We start from the raw sequence: 24,812 nt of genomic DNA on the forward strand, positions 1-24,812 counted from the left end.
ATCGTGCCATGAAGACGCCGTCGTTCTGTGAGTTTTGCGTGATTTTGCATGGCTGTTAAGACGTGTGGAAACGGCCATTGTTTTATTTGAGAGCCTGTGTGCTGTGTGATAGTGTGCTTTCCCAGTAGTTTTTCCTCCTTCCTACCCCTTTTGAATCTACTCACCCTTTATCCCTTTTTTGCCTAAGCCTTCTTTCTATAAAGGCATTTTTGGTTTCTGTGATGCAATACATTTCTCTGGGATATTTCTCTGACTCTCTTCCCTATGTGCCAGACCATTTAGGCGCTATCAAGTTTGCTATAAGATATTTTTTCAGGGTTTTCACCCTGTTACTTTGTTAGAACTGAGCTGGAAGGGCAGCTTCCCAGTGGATCAGTCTAGATGTTCTCAGGAGGCACCTGAGTGGTGGCAAGCAACTACCAGAATGCTTTCTAGGGAAACCTTAGCCTGAAGTTGTTCCCAGCAAAGAAAGCCACTTTCTCCCCTTTCCTAACCGTAACAGTTCTGCTCCCCCAACTCCCCTCCCTGAACTTTTTTTCCCAATTCTCCAGTGAAAAAATGGGAGGGGGGGGGGAGACACTGAAAATATCCCATGAAATATTTTCTTTTGAAATGAGTTAGTTTAATACTTTTTAAGACAAAGTTTCTCACTCAGAATACGTAGCATGAACATTTTTATGTAAGAATTTACAGCATTAGATTACAATTCCTACGTACACTATAAAAATATACAACGCATTTTCAAGGATAGTTTAAACATGAACAATTTTAGCAACAATTAATACACTATAATACGATATGAATACGATTATTTTAGCAACAAATAATACACTATAATACGATATGAAAAAGTTGAAAGTTTTCAATATTATAAAATTTAATATCCAAACCGTGTCTCCTAATCATTCTGAAAGAATTATTTGGTTAGCTTAAATGCCATTTCAAAACTAAAACTCAAATCCTGTAACACTTCCCATATTAAACTGTAGTAAATCACTAGTACAATTATATCATTAAATACACTTCCATTCACTTTCCTCAGAAAAATACACAAAAGTGCAAATATATTTAAACTGAGGAGCAGATTCACAGAGGGAGGAGAACACGTACTTTCTTTACAGTTCAAGCAGTCAAGTAGAATTTGAAAATATGTCTAATATCCAGGAAACGCTTATGCTTGAGAACCTATATTCCTTTTCTGGTTCAGACTGTTTAATGAGCAATTCAATTTATTTTTATAACCTATTTAATGTATAGCAAAAGTTAGAAAAGAGGCGGTTATTCTAAGAAACTGAAAGAAAAACTGACAGTTTATAAAGGATGACTCTAATTAACAAAACAGCCAGTTTCTTTTTGATTCAGCCCATTCATAGTTGTGCTCCGCAACAAGCAAAAACAATGTTCAATGGCTACGGTAGATGAACAGGGAATAAATTACACAAACCCAGCAAGTTCCAGTTATATGAACATACTTGGCATATTCTGCCAGACAAGCTTTATCTTGCTGCCAATGTTTATAGAGATATAGCATGCCATCCATCTGGCCTGCCTTAAAACCACCAGATTCTAAAAAGCCTACCATGTATTGGGTAATAGTTTACCCCATTAGCCTACAAAATTCATTTATATTTCACATCTTATTTCTATCTAAACACAAAATTTAATAGGAGAAGGGAACCTTTCCAAAGTGGATTCTTGCCCTTTTCTGCTGCTACTTTTTGCTGAAAACTCCAGTGTCTGATCACTTTTTTCAGGTTCACATGTGGTCTGTACTAAGGAACATTAAGGTCCATAATAGCATAGCCAGCTAAAGTATCTGTCATGTGTCGCTGTTGAAGGGAATCATCTGTTTTCATCTACTTGGAATCAGAGACTCTGTAATGAGAAGGTACTTCAATAACAGCAAGAGGTCACTTTCAGTTAGTGCCCTTACTGCTTCATCTGGCTGGGTAGTTGTTGCTATACTTTTAACCCCATCCCCATGATAATGAAGAAAACAGTGTCTAAGGATTCCCTCATATTCTGGTAAACTGATAGCACTGAACCCTTATGAACCCTACAGCTCTACTGAAGCTAGTTACCCACTTTTTCAAAGTCTTATCTTATGTTCCTGAAATATCCTTAGACTACTAGTGGTTGCCGCAGTCAGGGCACTCATCATCATTTGTCTTCTAACCTCATTCCCCATTTGCTGCTTTCCTCCCTTCCATAGCCCTGTGGAACTGTCACTCCATTACACAGAAAGAACTCTGTGGCAATCAGCACTAAAGTTGTGGCAATCAGCACTAAAGTTCTGCCTATCTCCAAGGCTCTGATCCAATCCTGGCAATTCTGCAACCCCTAGAGAGTGGTCAGTCAGAGCCCCTAGAACTTCCCTGGATGGGAGGGGAAGTGAGCCATCTCAGTGTAAAAGGAGAGAAGTGATAAATTTTCTTTGGACAGGGCTTTTGGTTGCTCTGGATAAGAGCGTAAGCTGAGCTGGGCTTTTCTTTTGATATTTTTAGTTAGGATTTTGGGGCAGGGTAAGTTAGGAACCTTGTTTTAACAAATTAAACAAACACCCTGTAAGGGGCCTATTGAAAATCTAACTTTTCTGGTACTGTTTCAGAGGCTCGGTTCTCTGAAAGTTTAAAAGAGCGGCCTAGTACTTAAGTAGCCTGTCAGCTGTGTTAAAAAACGGTTACAAAGGAACCTGACATGCTGAGGAGGCCTGCCTGGCGGGAAAGCATCATTTTCTCCACTCAGCATTTGTATTAACTTACGCTCAGGTTCAACAACGTAATGCACAGCGGGGGAGGGGGCAGGGACACAACCTCTGGGTAGTAAAGTTGCAAGCCAGTTGTATATTTACTTGTCTTCCCATTCATTCCACACAAAACCTTTAACTGTTTCTATAAAATATTTCCTGTAAATAAATCTTTGGTTATTGTTCTGGTCCAACTGTATGCTATATGTCCAGTCAAAACAGTTGTGGAAAAGGGGTTTCTAAATCAACTCACTATGACGTACCACATTATTAGGGTCACAACTACAAGCCCTTTAGGGAACACAAAGCTACATGCTACCATCCAGTTAATAAAAGCTTGTGTCCCCTTTTTCATGGATACTGTGGCAGCTGGGGTTTAAACAGAAGGAAAGTAAAGGCAAAAGTTTGGAGGTAATAGGACAACATTCAATCCACAGAACCTTTACTCAGAGTGCTTTCTCCTTCTCCCTTCCCCAATAACATCAAGGCCATGCCACAAATAAAATCAGAGGCAGCCCAAAGCCATGCAGTCAACAGACACAAACAAAAGTGGTGACAACCATATGTTAACACATCCTCCATCAAATGCTCACAAATCCACTTATCAGCCCACAGTTGCACCTCATCATGTTCATCTCTGTTCAGAATTTTTCTGCCAAATAATTAACTTGTTTTGTTACTCAGACTATATGGTGCCCCTTTAAATCTCTGTATTCTCTAATCAGCACCCCCCAAAAACCATTAAACTGAAACACCCAATCTTTCCCAAGCACATGAATAAAATTGAACGATTTACTGTATCAGACTGCACATACATCAAGAAGGATCAACAATGAGGCACTGCTTCTGTCCATTTGCAAATTGTGGTCATCAACCAAAACAATTAATGTTATTTCTATCCTACAACCTGGTCTGAAGACAGAATGAAATGGGCCAAAATGTTATACAAGCAATTAACACATTTGTTTGTTGCTCTTTGAGCATCATGCTAAAACACCAAGCAAAACACTTTTTAAAGATAACATTGTATTGTTCTTCTGCACACAGATGCATACACATGTAATAAGACTTCTATGATGTGTATGAATATGTTTGTCATCCAATTAGCAGAAAGTTCAACACATGAAAGAGCAATTTGACTACAATGTCATAGTGCACTATGGTACAATACAATATTTTCTTGTAGGATGCCTATAAAAATATATCAGTAATACACTGAAGAACTATACAGAAGAGAAGGGAGAATGACTGATTTTCCTAACTAAAAATCGTCTTCGTCCTTCTGTGCAGCCCCACATTGGGGACTGCGCAGGCGCAGGCCAGCCGCGGAAAAGATTTTTCTAGCTCTAAGAGATGTGAGGGGGACGTTCGGATCCACCGCGCATGCGCGCCGGTGTTCCCGCCAATTTTGAATGCATATATATCCGAACGTCCCCGGCATTCCCTCAGTTCCTTTTTCGCCGCCGTCGAAAAGGTTCTTATTGTCTAGCGTTCGTTTCCAGCGTCTCTTCGGAGTTTTGGATCGTTTCTTCTGCTGGTCGGTATTTTCCCCTTGTCAGTCGGGAGATACCGTTCATTATGTCGCAGACATCTTTGTTTAAAAAGTGTCATAAATGCGGCACTAAGATGACCCATTCGGACGGCCATGAGCTCTGCCTCATCTGCCTGGGCGAGGGGCATGTTGTCGAGCGCTGCTCCATTTGTATGTCCTTCACTCCGAAGGCAAGGAGTGATCGGAAGGCCAGGCTCCGTGCCTTCTTGTGGGATGCCAACCTTCTCCCCCCCAAGCCATCGGGCTCTTCGGGAGATAGGCCGCGCTCCGCCGCTCCGTCACCGGCGCCGTCTCGTAAGTCGCCAGAGCCGCTCCCCTCGGAACCGACGGGGCAACCCGTTCCGGAGGCCCGACCTGATTCCGGTTCCGGGGATCGTCCTTCGAGCCGGAAGGCCAAGAAGCGTTCCGCTCCCAAGCCGAAGTCCTCCTCCAAGCCTTCGGTTCCGGAGGCTGTTTCGGAGCCCCCGTCCAAGAAGGCCAAGGCGAAGTCGAGGGCCAAGGGCCGTGCATTGTCCCCAGCTCCGACTGTGCTGCCTGGTTCTCCGGCCGAACCAGTCCTGATACCCGACGATGTGGTGAGTCTCCACACCCCGTCGCCTCCTTGCACGCCTCCTCCGTCGGTTCCCGAGGAATTTATGCCGTTTCCGCCTTTCCCGGAACCGTTCCAATCTTTTGAGCGCTCCCTGCCGTCCGCCCCGGCGCCTTCAGAGGCCTCCGTTCCACTGCCGTCTACCTCGTCGGTTCCGATGCCTCTTCGCTGGCCTGCCCCGGTGCCTGCTCCTCTGCCCCCTTGCCAACCGGTCGCGGGGGTTGGGAACATGACCTCCTGGCAGGATTTTGTGGCGTGGTTCCAGCAGTCGCTGCCCTTCCTGCAACATCCGTCGGTTCCGATGGTCTCCGTTCCGGCTCAGCCAGTCGGGCTCCCAGCACCCGCTCCTCCACCTCCGGGCTTGCCTCTGCGACCGCCGGTTCCTGCAACTTATCCGTCGGCCCCGACCGCTCACCGGTCTTCGGTTCCGACGCAAACCTCGCCGGAGTTTTCGGATTCCGAGGATGATGAAGGTCTGGCGTCACCGTCGGAGTGCTCTTCAGACGCGGCCTCGGATCCTTCCCCGGATGACACCGTGGGTGGGCCCCGCTCATCGTCCCCGAATGACGATTACAGGCTATTCTCCGAACAAATGGTGCGGATGGCCGCCGCGCTGGAGATAGACGTCTCCTCCACGACCTCCAAGCCCAAGAGTAAGCTGCTGGAGGCGCTGTATTCCGGGTCCCCCGCGTCGGTGGCGTTTCCCCCTGTGGAGGATTTTGTTGATAACGCTCTCGCGCTCTGGCAGACGCCGGCGTCCCTGTCCGCGACGGCAAAGAAGGTGGAACGGTACTACCGTTTAAAGCAAGATGATTGCCCGTACCTCTTCAATCACCCGAAACCCTCGTCGATCGTGGCTGAGGAGGGTCAGGCTCGGTTCCGTTCCGGTTCCTCGTCGGCCCCGGCGGACCGAGAAGGCAGAAAGCTGGATGGCGTGGGCAGGAAACTCTACTCATCCGCGTCTCTGGGATTCCGTATTGCCAACTTCCAGGCCATAATGGGATCCTATAATCTATTCCTGTGGAAGAGGCTGTCCTCTTACCTCTCCGACCTCCCGGAGGATCGCCGCCACCTGGTTAAGGCCCTCCAAGCCGAGGCCGTGAAGCTGTCAAAACAGCAAATGACAGCTGGCAAGGACGCCGCCGACTCTGCAGCGCGAGCGATGGCAACTTCGGTGGTCTTGCGTCGGCACGCCTGGCTCCGGTCCACGGCCCTGCCTCCAGAGAAGAAGGCGAAGGTGGAGGACTTCCCGTTCGAGGGGCCCCAGCTCTTCTCGGAGAAGACGGATGAGTCCCTCTCCCTGATGAAGAAGAATCAGCAGACGGCCAAGTCCCTCGGGGTCGCCCCTTCAGCCCAGTCGTCGGGTCCGAGGTATCGCTACGGTCGGTTCCGATCCTACCAGACCCCTTACCAGCCTTACCAGCAGCGTCAAGGGCGCTTCTTCTCGGGCCAGTCCTACGGTCACCGATCCTACTCTGCCCAGCAGCGTCACCCTTCCAGGCGCTCCGGCCGGTCCAAGGGCAGGCAACAGCCCTCTTCGCCCAAGCCTTCAACCTCGGCGCAGAAGCCCTCGGTCTTCTGACTACGCCTGGACGCTCCCCCGTTGGCCTCCGAGGGTGCTTCCTCTGCTGCCCAGTTTCTGGACAGGCTTCGACCTTTTTTGCCCTGTTGGCAACGTGTTACTTCTGACGCTTGGGTCCTGTCCATTGTGGCCCATGGTTACAAGTTAATGTTTACGGATGCACCCCCTCTCTCTCTCCCTCCCCGTTGTTCTCCATGTTGTGATGTTGTGTTACACAATAATGTTATGGAGTTGGTTACCAAAGGTGCTGTCCGGGTGGTCAATGTCTCTACTTCCCCCTGGGGATTTTATTCCAGATACTTCCTTGTGGATAAGAAGGGTGGAGGTTCCCGGCCTATCTTAGACCTTCGAGGCCTCAATGGTTATTTGAAGGCTGAGAAGTTTCGCATGCTGACCCTGGCGCGAGTCATGGAACTCCTGGAAGTGGGCGTCTGGCTGGCCATTCTAGACCTGAAGGATGCCTACTTCCACATTTCTATATTTGAGGGCCACAGGAAATACCTGCGGTTTGTGTATGGGGATTCTGTGTATGAATATACAGTGTTGCCCTTCGGGCTAGCCTCTGCACCCAGAGTGTTCACAAAGTGCATGGCCACCGTAGTGGCATACCTGCGGTCCCAGGGTTGCTTTATCTACCCGTACCTGGATGACTGGCTCCTGGTGGGACCCTCACCTGACTCTCTCCAGGCCCATATTGCCCTCACTTTGTCCGTGCTGGCTAGGCTGGGCTTGGTGGTTAATGGGGATAAGTCTATCCTGACCCCAGGCATGGCCATTAGGTTTATTGGGGTCCATTTCAATTCCCTGCTGGGTAGAGCCTACCTGCCCCCAGACCGGTTGGCCAGGCTTTCCGCTTTGGCCCGGCATTTTATGCATTGCCGGTATCAGACTGCCCTTTTGGTTCAGACTCTGTTGGGCCTTATGGCCTCCACCACAGGGGTGGTTTTCTTTGCGCGCCTGCGTATGAGGCCTCTGCAAAACTGGTTTGTCCGGAGGTACAACCCCCTCGCCATGGGTCAGCACCAGAGGTTTTCCATCCCCAGGGTGGTGCTGCGCTCTCTGGCCTGGTGGACTGTCCCTGGGAACCTGTCTGAAGGTTGTCCTTTCGGCCCCTTCCTACCTGAGGTCACGGTTTATACCGATGCCTCCAACTTGGGATGGGGGGGGCGCTGTGGACAGCTTTCGGCTCAGGGCATCTGGTCCCCATCTGAGGCATCCATGCATATCAACCTTCTTGAGCTTAGGGCGATCCGTTACTCCCTCGCTTCTTTTGCAGATGCCATTCGGAACAGGAGGGTTCAGGTCCTGTCGGACAATACCACGGCCTGCTACTACCTCAACAAGCAGGGAGGGACGGTCTCGCTCAAGCTCTGCAAGGAGGCAACGACTCTATGGAATTGGGCCATGGTCAACAACGTCCTTCCCAGAGCCGTGCACATTGCCGGGGATCTCAACACCTCGGCGGATGCGCTGAGCAGGGTGTTTTTGCCTCAGCACGAGTGGTCCCTAAACAGGGTTTACCTCGACCAGGTTTTCCGCACATGGGGCACGCCGTTGGTCGACCTCTTCGCCACTGCCCGCAACAAACAGGCCCCGCTGTTCTGCTCCCGGGCCGGCATTGGCCGCCACTCCCTAGGGGATGCCTTCCAAATACCTTGGTCCCCAGGGCTCTTTTATGCCTTCCCGCCCTTCCCGCTCCTGTACAAGGTTCTTTCCAGGGTCAGGGCCTTCCGAACCCACTGTATCCTCGTTGCCCCTCGGTGGCCTCGCCAGGATTGGTTCCCCCTTTTACTTTCCCTGTCCCAGGGGCGATGCCTCTCCCTGCCTCACGCCCCGGACCTCTTAACCAGGGACGGGGTGTGGCATCACGATGTGGCTGTACTGAATCTGACTGCCTGGCTTCTGGGCACCCGGGAGTGAGCCTCTCTTCTGGAGTGCTTGGGGTGATCTTGAATGCCCGGAAACCGTCCACCAGGTTGTCCTATCAGAGGAAGTGGTCACGTTTTTCCCGGTGGTTGGCCCTGAAGGGGGTTTCTCCCTTTAGTTGCCCGCTTCCTGTCATCCTGGACTACCTCCTGGAACTCTGCTCCCAGGGCCTTGCGTTTTCCAGTGTTAAGGTCCACATGGCTGCAATCTCTGCCTTCCATGAGCAGATTGATGGGAAGACAGTTTTTACTCACTGGCTTTCCAAGCAGTTCCTGAAGGGCCTGTTCAAGACCTTCCCTCCTAGGGCCCATCCCATTCCGCAATGGAGTCTCTCCCTGGTTCTCTCCCGGCTGATGCTCCAGCCCTTTGAGCCTCTATCTTCTTGTCCCCTACCTTTGCTCACTCAGAAGGTGGCTTTCCTGGTAGCAATCACGTCCTCTAGGCGTGTTGGGGAGCTGTCTGCCCTGCGGTGTGACCCTCCCTTCCTGCAGTTTTTCCCTGGTACTGTCATGCTCCACACTAGCATGGAGTTTCTGCCCAAGGTAGTCTCAAGGTTTCACCTACAGCAAAAGGTGTTCCTCCCTTCCTTTTTTCCAACACCTTCATCCCCAGGGGAACGAGCACTACACACGTTGGATGTAAAGCGTGCTTTATTGTTTTATTTGCACCGCACCAAATGTTTCAGGAAGTCTCCTGCCCTGTTTGTGTGTTACTCTGGCCCTCGCAAGGGCTCACCTGCTTCTGCCCAGTCCATCTCTCGCTGGATTGTGTCTACGATTAAACTTTGCTATCGGCATGCTGGAGTCCAGTGTCCCTTGTTGGTTACCGCTCATTCCACTCGAGCGCAAGCTGCTTCTGCTGCCTTCCTACGAGGAGTGCCGCTCCGGGACGTCTGCCAAGCTGCGACATGGTCCACTGCAGACACTTTCATCAAGCACTATTCTGTGGATGTGCATGCACGACGTGACTCGGCTGTGGGCACAGCTGTCCTGCAGTCCTTGTTCAAGTAGACACTCACACCCGCCCCCATTGGTGAGATGCTAGTTACTCTCCCAATGTGGGGCTGCACAGAAGGACGAAGACGATAAACAGGGTTTCTCACCTGTAACTGTTGATCGTCGAGTCTCTTCTGTGCAGACACACATTCCCTCCCGCCTGCCCTGCTGTGAGTGCTTGGTTTCTTCCATTGTTTCTCCGGCGGCTCAGGTGAACTGAGGGAATGCCGGGGACGTTCGGATATATATGCATTCAAAATTGGCGGGAACACCGGCGCGCATGCGCGGTGGATCCGAACGTCCCCCTCACATCTCTTAGAGCTAGAAAAATCTTTTCCGCGGCTGGCCTGCGCCTGCGCAGTCCCCAATGTGTGTCTGCACAGAAGAGACTCGACGATCAACAGTTACAGGTGAGAAACCCTGTTTTTCCTTCAAAGAATCTTTTAATGAAGAACTTGAAATCTTAGGGAGTAAAATAAAATCTACACTCAAAGAATATGGGAGAAACAAATCACCAGGAGTAGATGGTATAGCAATAGACCTATTATAAGCTACAGAAACTGAGTACAACAAAATCTTAACAAGAATCTGTCAACAAATATGGAAAACAACTTCATGTAGTAAACGAATTGGCTATATAAAATTTATTTTGATCATAATATTTTTGTTTCCATAGGAGATGACACTTAAAGTTACCTCTCTAAACTGCAGAGGTCTTAACAATGCAGTCAAAACCAAAAGAATTCAAACAATGTTGTTAAAGCAACACCCAGATGTACTACTGCTACCAGAAACCCATTTAAACAAAAAGTCTGAACAGGTACTTAAGTCAAAATGGTGGGAACACCAATATCTAGCACATGGCACATCAAAGTCCAGGGGAGTTGCAGTGCTGATTTCTAAGAACGTTAGATTTGATTGTACAACCACAGAAATAGACCAACAAGGCAGATATCTATTCTTTAAAAGAACAATTGATTTTAAAACATTACACCAACTTCAATTTACGCACCCAATAACAACCAGATCGCTTTTCTGAGGGAAATGCTTACTAAATTAAAAGCATTTCAAGAGGGGGAAATTTTGTTAGGAGAAGATCTGAATCTAATTGCCAATTCCAAGCTGGACCATACAAGCCATAAAAAAAGCAAAGACCAAAAAATCAAATAAACCTGAAAGAGAGAACCTAGCCAACCTATTAGAACAATTTGATTTAGTGGATGTATGGCGATCCCAACATCCAGACGAAAGGGATTATACATATTTTTCACCCAGACATGATGTATATGCCAAGATAGACTATACCTGGCATCACCAAACTTAATGAAACATATCACTTCATCCAATATTGGCTTAAGAAAGTGGACAGATCATTCATGGATGGAGTGTTCACTTTGGACCAAAAAAGCAGACAATCAAACTGGAGTTTAAATAAATTTCTTTTATTTGATGCTAATTCATATGAAAGCATAGGAAAAGAAATTCAAAATTATTTCAATCTTAATTTGAACAGAGGCATTTCTGTGGAGTTAATCTGAGATGCAATGAAGGCTGTAATAAGAGACACTATATAGCAATAGCCTCTGCCTACAAAAAAAAGAAAAGATAAAGTTAAATTAGAAATTACAGATAATCTAACCAAATTAGACCTAACCAAATTAGAGCAGACTCATGAAAAAACGTTCAGTAAAATATATATATATAAAAATATTAGCTGACAGGAAAAAATTGGAACCACTACAGACATCATCCATTCAAAAGAACCTATTATTTTCAAAACAGATATTGGAACAAAACTCCCAAGTGATTAAAACTACTATCGTGGAATTTGGTGAAGCCAGGTAAAAAGAAGGCATCTAGATTAATTAATTACATCAGAGATGAGAAGAATCAAATCCAAACTATAATTTAATTATTGAAACTTTTTCTAAATTTTATAAGAAGTTATACATTTCTGACAACCCAAATACAGACGATATAACTAAATTCTTAAATGGAGCTGGTGTTAAAAGTGTGATAACGCCAGATCATAAGGTGGTCATGGATCAACCCATAACTCTCCAAGAAACTGGAAGGTATTAAAAAGTTAAATAATAATAAAACCCCAGGAATGATGGATTTCTGGCAGAATACTATGAGAAATATCTAAATTTACTAGCACCACCTCTAACCAGAGTAAGCAACGTAATATTAGAACAAGGGATTATGCCTCCTTTATGGACAGAATAAAACATGATAGTGCTCCCTAAATCTGGCAAAGATACAACCAATCCAGCTTCATACTGCCCTATTTCGCTTTTAAATCAAGACTTTAAAATATTTACAGCAATTTCCAACAGATAGATTAAACAAAACAATTCCAAATTATATAAATTTAGAACAAACAGGGTCAAACAATTGACAGATAACATAAGGAAAACATTAGACATAATAATTTACAGTAAAAAAGCTAAATTAACCTCAATAATATTAGCATTAGACACAGAAAAAGCATTTGATTGCGTGGAAATAAATTATTTACAAAAATTACTTGATAAAATTAATTTTGGGCAAAAATTCCTTTGAGCAATCTATACTCTGTATGCAACCCCTACTACACAGATTAAAATTAATGGACTGAAATCTGATAAAATTAGGCTATTAAGAGGTACACGGCAAGGGTGTCCTCTCTCCCTGCTTCAGTTTGCTTTAGCGATTGAACCCTTTGCAAATTATATAAGGGCTAGCTTTTCAATAAAAGGCATACATATAGGAGACAAGGAACATAAAATTTCATTATTTGCAGACGATACAGTACTTTACTTATCAGAACCCAATATTTCATTGAAATCGTTAGAAGTTATCGAATACATTTGCAAAAGTGTCCGGTCTCTCTATCATCTGTAATAAGAGTGAAATCTATCCTATAAACCTATCAACTGACCTAACTGATGTATTAAAAGAAAATATCAGTATAGATGGGTAAAACAAAACTGACAATACTTGGGTGTTAAAATCCCTATTTATTTAGGTGACCTCTTAACAACAAACTACACAGAGATAAACCATAATTTAAATACATTATTTAGTAATTGGAATAAAATTGAGCTTTCAATTCTAGAAAGAATCAATTTAGTTAGGTCATTTATATTTCCAAAATTATTATTTTTATTTAGAGCACTACCACCCACAATTCCAGACTAACCTTTAAAGAATTACAATAAAAAATTAGCAAATTTATCTGGAATAATTTAGTTTTATTTATTTATTTTATCGTATTTGTATTCCACCCTGTAATGATTCCAAGTAAATGTGTGCATGTGTCTTTAAATGCTTGGTTTGAGCTAGGTGAAGAGTGGGGGTGAGAGAGGGAAGAGTGAGTGATGCGATTGGTTGATGACTGAGAGTGTGGGCGGAGTGAATGCAGTTTAGACTGACAGTGCAGGGAGAAAGGTTGGAGTCAGAAGAAAGCAGGCTAGCTGTGTGCTGCCTGAGTATACTGAAGTATTTATGACAGAAATATAACCTGTGTGGAACCTGAACTGAGCATGTTTGTGAAAGGACACTCAGTCAGGGAAAGAGAGGCCAGCTGTGTGCTGCCTGAGCAGGTTTAATAGTTCTGTGAATGAGAGTCAGAGAAAGAGAGGCTAGCTGTGTGCTGCCTATATTTGAAGTATTTGTGAGAGAACTATTGAGTCTAGTGAAAGAGGCTAACTGTGTGTGAAGCCTTAGAAGAGATCTGTGTGAATGAGTTTATAGGAAGTAACTTTAAGAACTAAGAACTACTTTTATGAAACCAATACGCTTCTTGAAAAATAAACATTTATTTTGGTTTGGTATATCCCAGTGTAGCTGTCATTGCTATATCCCATTCATATCCTCAGGGCCACATAGAACCACGAAGGAGCCTGACGCTTAAACACGTTACCAAAGGGGAAATTTGAATAAAATATTTTGGAATAATATATTCCTGGTGGCAGCAAACTACCCAGAGGGTGTAAGGGAAGATTAAAAGAAAAATCTACCCCAAAGAAAGTACAGGTCATACCACAGCCCTTCAAGTACTTGAAGATGATTATCATACCACCTCTCAGTTACCTCTTCTCAGACATACAATACACCTTTATATGTTTGGGAAAATATTAGCTGTCCAGTGTTTCAGAAAAGCTCAATTAAATCATATTTATTCATCTATTAATTTATTTCCTCCTTCCTCCTGAAAGTTTAAATCATTTCCTTTTCTTCTCCATTTTATCCTTAACCATCCTTTGTGGTATCAGTCACAGGTTCATGATCACCCAGTGAACTTCATGGTTGAATGAGGATCTGAATCCAGGCCTTTCCAGTCCTAGTTTAACTGTCTAACCAGTACACAATGCTGGGCTTCAACAAGAACCAATCTACTGAGAACCAGTGTGGTGAAGTACCAAGTGACAGGCTATGATCTGGTTGAATTAGGTTCAGTTCCCTGCTCTGGCATGTAAACTTGTTAAGTGACCTTAGGCCAGTCACATACTCTCGGCATAACCTACTTCACAGGATTGCTGTGAGGGAAAATGGAACAGAGGAGAATGGTGTAAGCCACTTTGGGTAAGCTCCCCACTGGAGAAAAAGGCAGGGTATAAATGAAGTAAAATAAAATAAATACCGTACAAGAAATACACTGGAGGACTCCTAGACAATAGTGTAGACCAGGGGCCCCCAACTCCGCAGCATCTTTAGGCACTTTTGGAATTTTGAGACCAATTAATGAGCACCAAAACAAAACAAAATTTGTCACCCACAGGAGGAAGACAATGATAGAGAAGGACAAATCTTCCTGGGTAGAGAATACCATAGTTTTGGTGCCACAACCAAAGCAGCCCTTTCTCAGGTTGCCACCAATCTAGCCTCAGTTGTTGGGAACAACCAAAGATCATCTGAATGGTTGTGTAGGTTCATACATGAATACGCAAGGTATTCTGGCCTCAAGCTGTTTGGGGCTTTGAAAGGTCAATACAAGCATCCTGAATTGTTCCCAGAAGCCCAATATTCAGATTTGCTACGTAAATAAATGTAGCACAAAATTTTGTAGGCTTAAGCCCCTTTATCAGAGGTATTAAGTGATTTCTTAGTCAGCAACACAGAGTGGAATGGAAAAAATGAATATAACTTGATTTGTCACATTTCTATGCAAAAGTATATAGACCAGTAGTTTTCATTTGAAACATCTGTGAATGGTGATAAGACTCTTTAGTTAGCAAGGTTAAAGAACTCATAAGAATGAAACACTATACAAAAGGATAACCAATAAAGTGAAATGGCACCTAGCCACATAGCACACACAGCAGGATCTTTGTGAAACTCTAGCAACCACATACAAGAAGCCAGACTCGCACTGAATGCTCTGGCTTTTAATAAAATTTAGTTTATATTTGATTTACAAGAATTTGTAAACGTCAAGTGGTATGAAATGTTTATAGAGCATTCTTCCATAAAATTTAAGCTTGTATTTTCAAAACCTCCTCAGTCTGTCTGTTTTCGTGTTATCACTGCAACCATAAGGACCAAATGATAAGACTACAGAATTTATCATGCAACTACACTGCCTATGCTTCTCTCCAGCTTATAAGCGATCATAATGCTTTTTTCAGTTTTATATTTTCCTGCTATTTTATGTGTTGTATTTTAATATTATTGCAACTGAGAAGGAAAGCTTGCAAAGAGGCTTGTAATATAATTTGTTTCATACTTCAGAATTAACCAAGAATACTTTATTTTCAGGCTCCATCACATCCCCATCTGAAATAGCACTCTTAATAAACACAGGACAGTTATATACAGTATCCTACAATGATGAACGATTTAAGACATGTATATGAAACCCCTGCTGTTAAAAAAGTCATTTGGGGCTTTTAAAAAGGCTGGGAGAGTAATTATGAAGTTACCCAAGGCCTTTAATTAGATTTAATTAATGCAGGTGAAATAGAAGGCACTTTCTAATAGTTCAAATATAACACAAATATGTAGTGATCTAATTTTTAAACGGGGTAGGGATGGAGAGATTCCCCCTTCAGGAATTGTCACTGATAAAGTCTTTCACGTGCTCTCACTTTAAAGTCAAACTGAAATATGCGACTGAGATTATGACATCTAATTAAAAAGAGATTTTAGCAGGCTTTTTGGGAAAATTTATATGGAAAATGTCCAGTAAGGCAGCTCTTACCAAAGCAAGGTATTTTACTAAGTTATTTAATGTAAGCCACCTGAATCCAAGGGAAAAGCAGGGTAAATTTTTTCTAAATGGAGACAAGCATATAATCGTATTTTATTTATTTATTAGAAACATATATAGCCCCCTTTTCTATTCAAATGAATTCCCAAGGAAGATAACACCATGAAATCCAACTAAAATCCATACCAGCATGTAAAAATGTAATTAGCATCACAAGCCAATTACAAGAAGCAAGAAGTTCAAAAGCTCAGCAGAATCTAATAGTGCTCATAAACTAAATTGTCTCTCACAGAAGACGGTCTTCAGCAGAAATACCAGTGAAGATGGGGACAAACCTCCCTTATGAGGACATTCTGGAGTCTACCACCAGTTTGGTGTAGTGGTTAAGAGCACAGAACTCTAATCTGGAGAACCAGGTTTGATTCCCCATTCCTCCACTTGAAGCCAGCTGGGTGATCTTGGGTCAGTCACAGCTTCTAGGAGCTCTCTCAGCCCCACCCACCTCACAAGTGTTTGTTGTGGGGATAATAATGACATACTTTGTAAACCACTCTGAGTGGGTTTTAAGTCATCCTGAAGGGCGGTATATAAATCGAATGTTGTTATTATTACAAGGAAAAGGTGCTCTCTCCCTCTGTCCCATGGCCACCCACTTTACCCCAAAGAGTGGGTACAGAATTATCTCAGAAACTGACCTCAAAGATTTGTATCAGAGAAAGGGATCCTTAAAGTAGTGTGGCCCCAGTTTGGACTAGAGGTGGGCATTTAGGACTAGAGCATTTAGGACTAGAGGTGGGCACGGACTGGAAAAACCCCATGGACCATCAGCCCATGGTCTGTCGCATTTCATGGACCACGGATCACGAACTTTTCACGGACCTGCCCCATTCACGGACCAGTTCATCGGTCCATGGTCCGTCACTTCCAGGGGCCCTAGGACCGCCTCCCTCACATTGAGAGATGCCACACTCACAGTGAGGCTTCAGCAGGCTCTTCTCCAGCAACCTTCTAAGTTTGGCCAAGATTGCATTTTGGAGGTCTGAATTACAGACCCCCAAAGCGGCCACCCCCAGGAAACTTTCAGTAGATATTAGGAGTTGCAAATGCCAGCTGACTTGCATTGGCTTGCAGCACCAAAATGTTGCAATGAAGCAAAATCAAACAGAAGAGGGTGGGGTACAGACACCTTCCCAGCCTTTGCCTAGGGAATTAATTCTTGCTCCTTGCTCACATAGAGAAGAACAGGAGCTCTCTGGTTGGCAGCCAGAGCTGCCTATCAAGATTTTGAGGGCTAGGGTTGGTGTGTTCCAAGGGCTGCAGAAGGTCTGCGAACGTCCATTCCATTGCCTAGAGAATTGATATATCAGTGCCAGGATGTCTCGACTCACGGACCACGGACCAGCCCAAACAGACCAAAGTTCATGAAAAAGTGAGCCCCACGAACTGCGTGTTCACAAACCATGAACCAGGTTGAACTGTGTCAAATTTAGGTCCATTTTGGAGACCGTGGCCCACCTCTATTTAGGGCTTCAAAGATCACAACCAGCACTTTCAACTGGATCTGGAAACTAAAAACCAGCCAGTGTAAATGAATCATAACACGAGCAACACATTTCTAGAGACCCCGACTAACAGTCTAGCTACTGTGCTCTGTGTTTCCAAGTATCCTTGGAAAAACTGGAAAAAGATTGCTCCATAGTCTCAGTGATCCAGAATGAATACCATTAAGAATATCCCTTCAGTCGAGGAAAGCACACAACAGATGAACCAGTCAAAACTAGTTAAAAACACTCCTAGGTAAAAATCAGTCCTGATCATGGCTGCCACCTGGTAATCCAGGAGCAGCTATGGGTATATTTAATTATCTGAGTAAATCAGTAGTTTTTATAAATTCTGGAGAAGTGTGAGGGGTCCATAAGATTTTTAGATATTACTCTCTATATTGACTACAGGTTCCAAACATACATACTCAAGAAGGAATATTCTAAATAAAATTTTGATTAACTAAATAAAATTGTGATTATCAAGCAAAACATCATGAAGCTATAAGCATAAAATGTGCATGTGAGGAGTTTTTCCTTTAAAAATTTTTTTAGCTGTTTTGGTGGTTAAGAACTTCCATTTAGTACAATTCACTTTTTAGGCTGGCTGTCATAACAACATTCGATTTATATACCGCCCTTCAGGATGACTTAACACCCACTCAGAGCAGTTTACAAAGTATGCTATTATTATCCCCACAACAACAAACACCCTGTGAGGTGGGTGGAGCGGAGAAAGCTCCTAGAAGCTGTGACTGACCCAAGGTCATCCAGCAGGCTTCAAGTGGAGGAGTGGGGGATCAAACTCGGTTCTCCAGATTAGTCCTGCGCTCTTAACCACTACACCAAACTGGCTCTCTTTTAATTGCATTGACCTTAACATTTTTAAATTAGTGTGCAAGTCACAGGCACAAAAAGGAGCCATATTTTCAGTTCCATTTGCATAACATTTCATGGAACATGGAACAGGAAAAACTTACTTTTCATAAAGTACCACATAAATGAAACTGGTAATTTGCCTCATTTTATTAAGCTGAAGGGAGCAGGCTAGCCTTCTCTGCCCATGAAGTGATCATCCATTTCTTTCAGCAGTTTGGTCAGACAGACATTCCAATTCACTTCTTTACCACCAGCCCCTCCAGCCTTTGTTGTGCTCTGCTTTCAAGCTAGCAAATATCCTTCTTTTTTTAGAAATTAGAGATGGAAACCTCTAGGGCACCACTTCTAAACCACTGTGAATGTCAGCTCTCATAATTTAGGCATCATTCGAGCTTCAATTAACATCTTTGTCATTATTTTTGAAAAATATTTAAGAGTTAAGTAGAAATTTGACAATTAAATATGAAAAACATCTGTGAAGTCTCTCCAATGTTGTTCATCTGAAGAAAAGTGCAGAGCTGTGTCCTTATCTGAACTATTTCTCTAGTGGTAACCTAATCTAGCAACCTGCCTTTCTGCTGAAGTTTTAGGAACTAGTTAAACAGTGCAGGCATTCTACCTCTAAAAATGGTTTTCAATCTACGGTATCATTTTACCTATTAGTAAGAAGGGTCCTTGATATGCAGGACACCACAATAGCAAGAGGGAGAGAAACAGATTAAAATCTGTAGGCATGTAACAAAATTCTATGGCGGGGGGGGACCTCTAGGCTACCCTCCATGCATATCCCATGGATTGTGATAAGACTTTTGGTGAACTAAAACACATGGTCAGAGACAGCATATCATTTAGCACACTGCCTCCAAATCCCTCCTCTCCATGATTGCTTTGGAGGTAAAAGGAAGACTAAACTTTCCTTCCTTCCAAAGCAATCACTGTAGTAAAGGTCTTATCTCATTAATTTGGCAGAATGGCTGTATGAGTATTTCTTATTGATAATGAGAAATTCAGTTATATCTAAATCTAGTTTTCAGTTTTAATTTGAAAATTAATTCTCCCAGACATTCAAAAGATAAAATATTGATATTGTAAGATCTCTAATCAGTTAATGAAAAAATTAACACTTATTTGTCCCTTAGATTAATAAAATATTTGCATATTTAACCATGCAGTATCCAATTAAAAAAAAAATCACATGATTTTTCTTAGGACCTGTAATGATTCCAAGTAAATGTGTGCATGTGTCTTTAAATGCTTGGTTTCAGCTAGGTGAAGAGTGGGGGTGAGAGAGAGGGAAGAGTGAGTGATGTGATTGGTTGATGACTGAGAGTGTGGGCGGAGTGAATGCAGTTTAGACTGACAGTGCAGGGAGAAAGGTTGGAGTCAGAAGAAAGCAGGCTAGCTGTGTGCTGCCTGAGTATACTGAAGTATTTATGACAGAAATATAACCTGTGTGGAACCTGAACTGAGCATGTTTGTGAAAGGACACTCAGTCAGGGAAAGAGAGGCCAGCTGTGTGCTGCCTGAGCAGGTTTAATAGTTCTGTGAATGAGAGTCAGAGAAAGAGAGGCTAGCTGTGTGCTGCCTATATTTGAAGTATTTGTGAGAGAACTATTGAGTCTAGTGAAAGAGGCTAACTGTGTGTGAAGCCTTAGAAGAGATCTGTGTGAATGAGTTTATAGGAAGTAACTTTAAAAACTAAGAACTACTTTTATGAAACCAATACGCTTCTTGAAAAATAAACATTTATTTTGTTATAACCCAGTGTAGCTGTCATTGCTATATCCCATTCATATCCTCAGGGCCACATAGAACCATGAAGGAGCCTGACGCTTAAACACGTTACCAAAGGGGAAATTTGAATAAAATATTTTGGAATAATATATTCCTGGTGGCAGCAAACTACCCAGAGGGTGTAAGGGAAGATTAAAAGAAAAATCTACCCCAAAGAAAGTACAGGTCATAACAGGACCATTTAAGAATAACATCATGACAGCATGCAAAGTCCACACAGCACTTAAACAGGCAGACATCCAAGCAATATCCTAAAATCCTTTCAGCTATCAGGTTTGCATGTCCTTATATAATAAATCTGCTGTGACATGGAATTATCACATGAGTAAGAAATAACAGGCAGCATAACAGAAGAGAAATGTCCTATATGTTGAACCCAGATAGGCATAGAAGCTGCAATTATACACACCTCTAGAACTGAAGTTTGCAGATGCTCACTAATAAAATTTGCTACACTTACTACATGGATATATCTGATGAGGTGAACTCCAACTCTCAAAAGCATACATTAGAATATACATTGTTCATCTTTTAAGGTGCCACTGACCTCCCTTTTTAAGGATAAATCAGTTATCAAGTCTCCTAAAAGCTAAGAGAGCATGTGAAACTTTATTTAGTCTTGAACTTATCATCATATACCCTCTTACGTATGAGCCAGTGTAGTAGCTAGATAATTGGATTTAGATCAAGGAGACTCAAGTTCAAACCTCTATTTAGACAGAAATGTTCACCAAATGACCATGGATCAATCACCATTTCTCAACCTAACCTGTCTCACAAGGTTGTTAGGAGGACGGTGAGGGGAAAGAGACTATGTATGCCACTCTGAAAGTTCCTTGGAGAACAGGTGGGATAAAAATCACATCTGGGTATATCAACATCAGAATGGTTTTCCATGCAAGAAAACAAGGTTTGCTTTCAAGGCAAGCCCTCCAGCCTTATTAAGGAGAAGATCCAAGTGGTCAAAGACTACTACAGAATGACATTTAGATTCTAGTTCAGTAGCATCTAAAATACCAACAAGATTTCTAGGGTATAAGTTTTTGAGAGTCAAGATATCTGATGGAGTTTGCCTCTTGAAAGATTATGCCCTGGAAATCTTGTCTGTCTTTAAGGTGCTACTGGACTCAAATCTTGTTGTTCTACTGCAGACCAACATGGCTACCCAACTGAAACTTATCTTCAAGAACAACACTGGTAATCCTTTGGACCCAAGTTGTCCCTTATCACACTTTAAAGTATCCATCATGTTATTCTAAGGAAAACAAATAATAAATCCTGACTTTATGGAAAGGACTGCAATTGAAGAACCAGCATAAAAAAAAAGTCAGCAACTGGCTCAGATTGTTTGCTTGAAACATGAGAGCAATCCCTGACTGCCAGGTAATAATCCTAAAATATTCTAATTTGTCAACATAAACAGTAGTTAAATAAACATATGTCAAACAGAAAATGGGATAATATTTTAAAAACTTAATACAATACTTCTAGAAAGTATTCATTTCTTACATCCCATGTTATAAAGATTACCTTGGTACCACATATTTGAGAGAAGGTCGTGACAGCACAGGGCTGTCAACAGGCTGCAAGCACAATAGCGTACACACTCGGGTTTCTCTTCAGATTGCATAAATCTTTCGCCTTTTACTAAAGATTTCCGTGTAACTCTTATAGTGCTTTATTCAGCTTGTATTGTATATTTTATCTGTATCATCGCTTATATTTTTGCTACTCTTTTATCTTTTGCAATGGCCTTTGACCCAATGCAATAAACCTTGAACTTGAAACTACACCTGCAGCTATATCTTGGAGGGTCTTATTTTAAAGCTGCAGAAGTAATCAGTAGAGGGTGCTGGAGAAAGCATACTTCATCAAGGTAAAACAGAAATTTTTCGAACACTAGCAGTACAATCCTAAGAATACTTTCCTGGGAGTAAGTTCCACTGAATAGACTTTCCTGGGAGTAAGTTCCACTGAACAGATTTTAGTAAGACTCTGAGTAGACATGTTTAGGATTGCTTTCTTACAGCACAATTCTCTATTGTTACTCTGGTCTAATTCCATTAGGCTTAGATTACTTCTACATAGGAAGGCTTACATTACCTCTACATAGGATTGCACTGTTAGAAGCCAGCCATGCCTCAAATATGTTATTAATCTCACTCATGTAACATCAAGTTTGTTTCTGATCATATATAAAGTATATCCAGAATTATCAAAGCAAATATTATAAAATATAGTGATGCCTTATGGTATTGAGTATTAGAAGTACTGTTTGACTGGAAACTTATCCAGAATTGCACTTACTAGGGCGATGTAGGCAACAAACTGATTATACGGAAAATACAGTATTTCTTTCCCCTAAAGATCTTTACAAAACATGCTACAACATAGTATTGAGGTATGTTATGAAAAATGACATATTAAAGTTGTTTAACAGAAAGTTCGTGGAATATGGGGAAGGCAGTAATTCTCTCTCAGGTTATAATAGTTCAGCATTTGATGGTAAATGTGTGTGACATAGAGATGCACAAAGCAAAACTGCCTCAGTCATATCAACTGTGAAAACACAGGAATTATTGCAAAGTCAAAGTCAAAAGAGTTTATTGTCTATAGCCATAGGCCATCACAATTCACCAAACATTGACTAATAAACAATTAAGTCCCTTATCACAGTTTATATAAATTACTAAAATTAATTAAAACAATACAATATGCCAAACTATCCCAGGGATCACGAAGCAGCCTCATTCAGTACCACCTTAGATCTTATCTTATTGGCTGTGGTATATAAGTCAAATGTTGTTGTTATCATAATAACATGCTTTCTTTTTAAACTTGTATTATATTTTCTGCATTATTTAATCATATGTTTAATACTTTGTGCCTAGTTTCAGATTGCTGTAATCCTATGTTGATTGCATTACATTACATATATATAATCCGTGTTGACTCTTAGTGAGAAAGACATACCATAAATAATAATTATTACTATGTTGTTTATATGTGGGAATTAACCTATAAATAATTGTCTTTCTTCTAAATTTAATTTTTTTTTCAAATGAGCAAGTTAAAACACAGATGAATATCTGTGCCCGATTACTGATTTAAACGTCATCAAAAACTCTAAAATTAAAATTTCTTTCCCCAAAATAAATTAACCCGTGATTCAAACTTGCATTATTATAAAGATCACTGAGGGTGCTATTGGTGGCAGAAAGTGCAGTCAAGTCACAGCTGACTTACGGCACTCCCTGCTATTAACTGCAATACCTTAATTCAAAAGAGCATTTTTTCCGTCTTTCTCCCGCCCTGAACACAGGATAAGGCTAAAACACGAAAGCCTCCCGAAGAAGGAGTTACAAGACTCCTCGTCACTGGCCTCTAGCCCCCACATACGAGTTTATTTCCCCCCCCCCCAGGTTTCCGGTTTCCCCGCCTTGGGGCGCCAAGGAAGCCAGTGCTGCACTGCAGGCGCCCGAAGGCTGAACAGCGGCCGGCTAACTGGCTTGGCAGCTGAGTTTCTCTCCGCACCGTCTCCAGGCGGGAAATGGCCGTAACGGCCCCCACAGCGTGTGCGTGAGGTGGGTGTGGGGAGTGGCTGCTGTATATTTCCTTCATCAGAAAACATGATGATGAGAGAAGACACAGATTCATTCAGCATCTCTTCAGCCACACGGTGACTCTTGAGGGAACCGCAACTAACTGCGGGGGAGGGGGCGAAAGAGGAGAGGCGTCAAGGAAGAAACGAGAAGAGCCAACTCTATAAGGAACCGGGAAGTGGAAACGTGTGTGAAAAAATTCCGAAGAAGCTCGCATTGGTTGGCGGCTGGTTAAAACCCTCACCGAGGGCAGTGGGTTAATGCAGAGTCTGAAAAGCTAGCTGCAGTTACTATAGAAACCAAGGCAGGAAAGGCCCCAAAGGTGCTGTTCAGCTGCCCTCCTTTCTTCCCTGCGTGCGCCTCAGGGAGGGTGACGGTTCAAGGTGACTCGAGCTTATCCCGGCCGCTTCCTCACCTGGCACCTGCAGACGATGTCCGCGTCTTGCGCTAGCAGATCCACCACTTTTCCTTTTCCCTCGTCACCCCATTGTGCCCCAAGGACTACGGTCACCTTGTTGCCAGGGTGTCGGGAGGTGTCCTCACCGTTGGGGATGGAAGTGAACAAGGAGCCGTTTTCAGACATGGCTCCCGCAGGCAAAGATTCCCCTGCTGCTCTTAAGACACATGCGAGAGGCGGAGGAGAAAGCGGCGTACCCGGGTGCGCTAGCGACAACTTCTTCCTTTCATACAGGGGGGTGCTATTACCGCATACAACCGCTCTCGCCGCCTATCGGCCTCTTACTAATATTCTCCTCCTCGGTTCAGCAGACCCACCCCTCATCTGCATAGAATGAAAATACCGTAGTCTCGTGGTTTGCTCAGCGAGACTACATTTCCCAGAGGGCAATGCGGCAAGTTTCGGAATGATCCTGCAAAAGAGCCGTGGGAAATGGAGCTGCTGTTGCCTTACCCAGAGGAAGGGTGTGGTTCATTCTGTAAGGAGTGGCCGTCGGTGCTTGCCGGAGGCCGGTCCTCTACGCTCCTATTGGCTGGGATGCGGTTGGCCGGGAGCGCGAGACGGCGGCGGTTGCCGAGGGCGGTTGAGCAGGGCTTATTGTGCGAGGCTGATGGCGCTCTTTTCGTTCCCGCTTGGGGGCGCTGGGATCGTGTTGCTTTCCCTGTGGCTGAGCGGCTGCGCGGCTGTGTGGAGGTGCGGGAGTGAAGGAGGGTATTGGGAGCCGGGGGCGGGGTGGGGCGGGAATAGTTGCCAGGACTGCTCTCCAAAAGACTGTTGTACTGATTTAAAGTTGAAGAGGAAGTCGGGGGAGGGGGATTAACCTTCTGAAGGTTAAGCAGTCCGAGTTTGTAGGTTGGGAACGGGTTGAATGTTTGTTTAAAATCTACAGACGGTCCTAATATTCTCTAAGCAAGCCTCGCCCTGTTCCGTGGTAATAAAGATGCATTGAATTGAAC

General features: G+C 43.5%; 1 protein-coding gene and 1 pseudogene across 1 annotated transcript in view; one reads left to right on the forward strand and one right to left on the reverse strand.

Annotated features, from left to right (window-relative positions):
* The window catches only part of ADSS2 (adenylosuccinate synthase 2), a 53,525-nt gene extending 29,399 nt beyond the window's left edge, over positions 1–24,126 (reverse strand). Inside the window, exon 1 of the mRNA XM_054987685.1 lies at positions 23,815–24,126. Within this exon, the coding sequence (XP_054843660.1) occupies positions 23,815–23,982 (168 nt within the window). The 5' untranslated portion in view covers positions 23,983–24,126. The remainder of the gene's footprint in view (positions 1–23,814) is intronic.
* Positions 21,401–21,510, forward strand: LOC129345878 (U5 spliceosomal RNA; annotated as a pseudogene).
* Positions 24,127–24,812: the final 686 nt, after the last annotated feature.

The sequence above is a fragment of the Eublepharis macularius genome, chromosome 1 (assembly GCF_028583425.1).
Source record: "Eublepharis macularius isolate TG4126 chromosome 1, MPM_Emac_v1.0, whole genome shotgun sequence".
In the NCBI taxonomy this organism is placed as follows: domain Eukaryota; kingdom Metazoa; phylum Chordata; class Lepidosauria; order Squamata; family Eublepharidae; genus Eublepharis; species Eublepharis macularius.